The sequence below is a fragment of the Hylobates moloch genome, unplaced genomic scaffold (assembly GCF_009828535.3).
Source record: "Hylobates moloch isolate HMO894 unplaced genomic scaffold, HMol_V3 SCAFFOLD_33, whole genome shotgun sequence".
Taxonomy (NCBI): Eukaryota; Metazoa; Chordata; class Mammalia; order Primates; family Hylobatidae; genus Hylobates; species Hylobates moloch.
Genome location: NW_026652308.1, coordinates 2,693,043 through 2,700,303, shown reverse-complemented (window position 1 = coordinate 2,700,303; position 7,261 = coordinate 2,693,043). Strand labels below are relative to the sequence as shown.

At 41.4% G+C, this 7,261-nt stretch overlaps 1 protein-coding gene across 5 annotated transcripts in view; it reads left to right on the top strand.

Annotated features, from left to right (window-relative positions):
- LOC116463316 (recQ-like DNA helicase BLM) overlaps positions 1-7,261 on the top strand; it is a 99,213-nt gene that overhangs the window by 59,864 nt on the left and 32,088 nt on the right. For all 5 annotated transcript variants that reach the window (XM_032146352.2, XM_058434582.1, XM_032146357.2 and 2 more), the window contains one exon: positions 6,723-6,829. In XM_032146352.2, the coding sequence (XP_032002243.1) occupies positions 6,723-6,829 (107 nt within the window). The remainder of the gene's footprint in view (positions 1-6,722; positions 6,830-7,261) is intronic.

The window sequence follows — 7,261 nt, the reverse complement described above, 5'->3', positions numbered from 1 at the left end:
TTTTTTTTTTTTTTTTTGAGACGGAGTCTCGCTCTGTCGCCCAGGCTGGAGTGCAGTGGCGCAATCTCGGCTCACTGCAAGCTCCGCCTCCCGGGTTCACGCCATTCTCCTGCCTCAGCTTCTCCGAGTAGCTGGGACTACAGGCGCCCGCCAACACGCCCGGCTAATTTTTTTTGTAGTTTTAGTAGAGACGGGGTTTCACCGTGGTCTCGATCTCCTGACCTCGTGATCCACCCGCCTCGGCCTCCCAAAGTGCTGGGATTACAAGCGTGAGCCACCGCGCCCGGCCGATGGAATCTAACTTTTAAGAAAACTTTATTAAAATGTAATTCACACACTATAAAATTCATCCATTTAAAGGGTACAATTTAGTGGGTTGCTTTTTTTCTGTATTTTCACAGAATTGTACAACCATCCCCAATATCTAAGTTTAGAGCATTTTTATCACCCCAGCGAGAAACCTGGTACCCATTAGCAGCTGCTCCCCATCTTCTCCCTCTTGTTTGTGCCTGGCTTCTTTCACTGAGCATAGTTTTCAAGGGTCATCCATGTTGTAGCATTGGTCAGTACTTCATTCATTTTTATAGCTGAATAATATTCCAGTGTATGAGTATTTTGCATTTTATTTATCCATTTATCAATTGATGGGAACTGTCTGTAACTAGATATTTGGTAATTCCAAACATCTTATTTTCCAACAGGCAGAGTAAGATTTATTACATGTAATAAACTCCAAGGGTCTATTAACTTTTTCATTATAACAAATTGTGTAAATATTGCTTTTAGTTAGTTACCCACAGTCCTTTTGCAGTAGAGATAGTTGTCTTGGTTTTAATTGGATTCATGATCTACAACTTTGTGTTCTAATCTCATGTCATTTTTATTATTTTTAGTTAAAGTAATTTGTTTGACTAAGTAACTGGTAAACAGTTCTGAGCTTTTTCAATTGTGTCTACAAATTTTAAGAAATTCAAATTATGTGCCAGATGTTTTTAGTAACAGCTTTGTTGTGGTATAATCCGCATACCATACAATTCCCATATTTAAAAAGTACAATTCAAAGTTTTTAGTATATTCAGAATTGTACAACCATTGCCAGAGTTTTAGAACATTTCGTCACCCTCCAAAAACACCCATACCCATTACAGTTCAATCTCCTTTTCCCCTCACATCCCCACCCTGCCAGCCCTAGGCAACCACTAATCTACTTTCTATGTATAGATTTGCCTACTCTGGGTATCTCGTGTAAAGAGAATCATCCAATATGTGATCTTTTGTGACTGTCTACTTAGCATAATGTTTTCATGGTTTATTGGTGACTAATATTCCATTGTATACGTATACGACATTTTATTCATCAGTTGATATTGGGTTGTTTCCATTTTTATTTTTTACTATTATGAATAATGCTGGTATAATCATACATGTATAAATTTTTGTGTGGACATATGTTTTCATTTCTCTTAGGTATATACCCAGGAGTGAAATTATTGGGTCATATAGTAACTCTATGTTTAACCTTTTCTTTCTTTCTTTTTTTTTTTTTTTTTTTAGATGGAGTCTCACTCTGTATCCCAGGCTGGAGTGCAGTGGTGCGATCTTGGCTCACTGCAACCTCCACCTCCAAGGTTCAAGTGATTCTTCTGCCTCAGCCTCCTGAGTAGCTGAGACTACAGGCGTGCGCCACCACGCCCAGCTAATTTTTGTATTTTTAGTAGAGATGGGGGTTTCCCCATATTGGCCAGGCTGGTCTCGAACTCCTCACCTTGTGATCTGCCCGTCTCGGCCTCCCAAAGTGCTGGAATTACAGGCATGAGCCACCGTGCCCGGCCTATGTTTAACCTTTTAAAGAACTGTCACACTGTTTTCCAAAGTGGCTGTGCCATTTTACATTTTCACTAGCTATGTATGAGGGTTCTGATTTTTTTCATATCCTCACCAACACTTGTTTTTGTCTCTCCTTTTGACCCAAAGATTTTTTTTAATTAATAAAACACTTTTCTGAAAATAAAGTATATTTTTTTAATGTGGGAAAAAGCAATAAGGCCATTGTTGTGCCCAGTCACGATAGCATTCCTGTCGGTGGGGAGACTCATACACCGTTTCCAACTTAAGCACAAATCAACTCAAATGCATTTTAAGATTTTCTTCATCATTTGTATTCCTAGACAATTCTTAAATCTACTACCTTTTTTGCCACAATCTGCTACACATTCTGCCTTTTCAAGCACTAAAAGGACTCTAGGAGTCTTTTGCAAAGAAAGCTGTCATAAGAGAGGTGGTATCAACGTATTGTTTAACGGTAGTCTCAAAGACTTTCAGGGTAATGCATTCTGTGATTATAGAGATGAAAGAAACAACATCATAAAGTGAAGGTCATCTTCATTCCCACTTATTCTCTGTATATCTGAAATCAGAACATCCTAATAAGGGCCAAAATACTTTGTTCCTAGTTACTCTTCACCCTTAACAGAAATAAGTAAAACACCTAAAGATATGAGGCCCTCCTACCAAGGATGTCTAGTGCTTTAATTAAAGAAAATTTCACCTACACGCATACTATTTTTCAATTTGCTTTGTTTGGTGTCCTGGAGGTTTTTACATCCTGCAACAGTGCACAGTGGTAAAATTCAGAATTGATGAAAAGTAGGATTGGTTTGTTTGTTTTCAGAAAGTGAGACATTTGTAAAAGGGAAAAATGGAAAAGGTGAAACAAGCAGAATGTCTTTTTTTTTTTTTTTCTTTTTAGACAGAGTCTCGCTCTGTCGCCCAGGCTGGAGTGCAGTGGTGTGATGTCGGCTCACTGCAACCTCCGCCTCTCAGGTTCAAGCGATTCTCCTGCCTCAGCCTCCTGAGTAGCTGGAATTACAGGCACGTGCCACCATGCCTGGCTAGTTTTTGTATTTTTAGTAGAGACAGGGTTTCACCATGTTGGTTAGGCTGGTTTCGAACTCCAGATCTCATGATCCACCCGCCTTGCCTCCCATAGTGCTGGGATTACAGGCGTGAGCCACCGCGCCCGTCCAGGATGTCTTTTTTTTAAATAGAGACAGGGGTCTCACTTTGTTGCCCAACTGGTCTTGAACTCCTGGGCTCAAGTGATCCTCCTGCCTTGGCCTTCCAAAATGTTGAGATTATTGATGTGAGCCACCGCCCCGGCCAGGATATCTTGTCTGTGGGAGCATTCTCAGATCAGTCTTAGGAAAAAGGACAGCCAGCCCTTCGTATCTGCAGTTTCTGCATCTGCAGATTCACCCAACTGTATATCAAAAACATTTGAAAGAAAAATAGTTTCTGAAAGTTTCAAAAAGCAAGATTTGATTTTGCTGAGCAGCAAGCGCTATGCTGTGTCCACATGAATGAAGTGATGTGTAGGCATACTCTGCTGTATCCTCCCGCCATGACAAGAAAAATGTTACATAGTTACTGACAGTACAGTGTAGCAACTATTTACATGGCATTTATTTAATACATTGTATTATTATAAGTAATCTAGAGATGGTTTAAAGTGCACAGGAGGATGTGCATAGGTTATATACATATGCTACACCATTTTATATCAGGGAGTTGAGCATCCTTGGATTTAGGTATCTGAGGAGGCCCTAGAACCAATCCCCCATGGGAAACCAAGGGATGTGAAAATTGAGGGTCTGAATTTGTTTAAGACGATCTTTGCTGATGTATACACAGAAAGTCTTTGTGAACCCCTAGGAATGTATGCATCCCAATTTTAGACCACTGGTCTAAAAAGATATTGAAATGTGGTTTAGAACTCTGAAAAGAGGTCTAAGGTGAGAGCAAAAGCTGGGACACATGGGACTGAGATTTGGGTGCTGTTTAAAGCAGTGAGAGTGCTGAGGGAGATAATGTAAGAGAAGAGAGCCAGATGTCTATGGGGTGATTCTCACTTAAGGAGTGAGCGAAGGAAGAAGAGGCGGAAGTGGAGAAACCAGTGATGCAAGGGAGAAAATCCCATGGGAATATAAAGTTGTGAGACATAATAGAGAATTTTCAGTAAGGGTAGCAACAGTGTAGAATACAGGCCAGGGGCAGTGGCTCATGACTGTAATCCCAGCATTTTGGGAGGCTGAGGCGGGAGGATCACCTGAGGTCAAGAGTTCAAGACCAGCCTGGCCAACATGGCGAAACCCCATCTCTACTAAAAATACAAAAAATTAGACGGGCGTGGTGGTGGGTGCCTGTAATCCCAGCTACTCGGGAGGCTGAGGCAGGAGAACCACTTGAACCTGGGAGGCAGAGGTTGCAGCGAGCCGAGATCGTGCCACTGCACTCCAGCCTGGGGGATAGAGCGAGATTGTCTCAAAAAAAAAAAAAAAAAAAAAGTAGACAGAGAGGCCAGAGAGAGTGAAGTCTGAAAGAAGACCAATCTTTGCATATACCAAATGCAGCAAAATCACTTCTGCCTATTGCGTGGGCCCATCTAGTTGGATTTAGATACAAAAACAGAAAGCCAGTGGTTTTATTCCTCATCTTTTCTTCCTCTGATCCTGTATACAGGCAGCCCCCGTGACACAGGTTACTGCAGTTTATGGTCTTTTCTTCTGTCTACCCAGGCATGGAGATGTCTTTGTGCTCTATCCTTACCATGTTCCACAGTGTTCTCTCTCCTCCTGTGGGTTGGATATAATTGAAATGTGGAGCAATGGGGGTACCTGGAGGGCAGGACCCTATAACAATTCTGTCACCTTTCTTTAGTTTTAAAAGCCTTGAAAAAAAAATTTTGGCAGAATGGTAGAGGCAAAATTGAGAATAGAAAATAATGATAATTGAAATTGAATGTGTAGTTAGTTGGTTGGGAACATAAGTATCTTCTGAGAAACTTGCCATTGGAAGAAAAGAGAGAGGTTGATTAGAAGAGAGGGTCAACAGAGGCTTTTGTTGGAAAGGGTGGTCCTAGAACGTATTTAGAGACAGAATAAAAATTCACAGAACAGACTGAAAAGACAAGAGAGGAGATAACGGAGAGAACAAGCTCACTGAGGAAGTGGGAGGGAGGAAATGGGGCAAGAATAGTAGACCAGAGGAAGAGGAGGAGCACATCTGTCTCAGAGTCAGCCACATTTTATTTGGGGCCAAGAACAAAAATAAAGTGACCGTGATCAGTAGGGCTTTAACTCCTTCTGCTGTCCTGCAGTTAGCTCTTTATGTATCCCGGGGTGTCCAATCTTTTTGCTTCCCTGGGCCATATTGGAAGAAGGATTGTCTTGGGCCACACATAAAATATGCTAACTGGCCGGGTGCGGTGGCTCACACCTGTAATCCCAGCACTTTGAAAGGCCAAGGTGGGCAGATCACCTGAGGTCAGGAGTTCGAGACCAGCCTGGCCAACATGGTGAAACCCCATCTCTACTAAAAATAACAAAAATGAGCTGGGCGTGGTGGCAGGCACCTGTAATCCCAGCTATTCAGGAGGCTGAGGCAGGAGAATTGCTTGAACCCGGGAGGTAGAAGTTGCAGTGAGCCAAGATCGCACCCTTGCACTCCAGCCTGGGTAACAAGCGCAAGACTCCTTCTCAAAAAAATAATAATAATACACTAACAGTAACAATAGCTGATGAGCTTTACAAAAGAATCGCAAAAAATCTCACTGTTTTAAGAGAGCTTATGAATTTGTGTTGGGCCACATTCAAAACCATCCTGGGCTGCATGTGGCCCGTGAGCTGTGGGTTGGATGAGCTTGAGTACCTCGTCAAAATTTGGGAACACTGATGGCCTAAAAATATGTATATTTCCTGTATGATTTCCTTAATATTTTAAATAATGTTCTAACCATCTCTGCTTTTAGTCAGCCTCATCTTGGAGTCAAGAGACTGGGCTCCTGACTTACTTTGTCTTTTCTATATGTTTTCTCTTCCACAATCCTAATTTTTTGTCATCTAGTCCCATAAACATTCTCTCTTTATCACCGTTCTCTTCTTTAACCCTTAGCCTTACTTCCATTTCAGTGTTCTATTATGTAAGCTGCTAGTGACAATATTCAACTTAAGACTGCTTGGTAGGCCGGGCCTGGTGGCTCATGCCTGTAATCCCAGCACTTTGGAAGGCTGAGGCAAGTGGATTGCTTGAGGTCAGGAGTTCGAGACCAGCCTGGCCAACATGGTGAAACTCTGTCTCTACTAAAAATACAAAAATTAGCCGGGCGCGATGGTGGGCATCCATAATCCCAGCTACTTGGGAGGCTGAGGCAGGAGAATGGCTTGAACCCAGGAGGCAGAGGTTGTAGTAAGCCAAGATTGTGCCACTGCACTCCAGCCTGGGCGACAGAGTGAGACTCTGTCTCAAAAAAAAAAAAAAAAACTACTTGATAATTAGCTTGGGCTGCTATGACAGAATACTGTAGACTGGGTGGCTTAAACAACAGAAATTTATTTCTCTTGGTTCTGAAAGCCAGGAAGTCCAAGATCAAGATGCTGGCAGATCCCATGTCAGATGAAGTCCCTCTTCCTCGTTTGCAAGTGGCAGTGTTCTCTTTGTATACTCACATATGCGGGTGGGGAGAGCCAGCAAGGTCCCTACTTATTTTTGAGCACTTATCTCATTCGTAACTCCACCCCTCATGACCTAATTATCTCCCAGAGGCTCCAACTCCTAATACCATCACCTTGGGGATTAGGATTTTAGGGGGACACATGTAGTCTATAACAATACCTAAAGCTATATTTTCTCATAATAACTAAATTTTATGTTTGGGACTTTTTTAGGTTTAGCATGAGCTTTAACAGACATAATCTGAAATACTATGTATTACCGAAAAAGCCTAAAAAGGTGGCATTTGATTGCCTAGAATGGATCAGAAAGCACCACCCATGTGAGTACAGCCATGTGATTAGCTGTCTAGAAGTAACAAATGTCTTTTTAGTACCACAATAAGATATATAAAATTGCATATTAAACATTCCTTTTTGCATTATGACAGCACTAACTTGCTCTTTATAGAGCAGACTATTGCAACTCTCTCAATTCTGGAAATTATAAAATCTCATTTGGTTTAATAACAATAAATTCTAACAAAAATATATTAAATACTTCCTCCTACACACGTATAACTTTTGGTTTCAATGTCTTTCCTCAGGCTTCTATCAGTGTTTGAATTATACAGCTTTTTGTTTTAGTGTCTTGTCCCAAGCCTGTCTGCCTTTGAGTTATATTAACTAAAATGAGATTCTGAAATTCATAGTAGTTTTCCACGTAACCCCCTTTCCGCTTTTCCATGGAGAATACTTTTGGTATTTCTATTTTA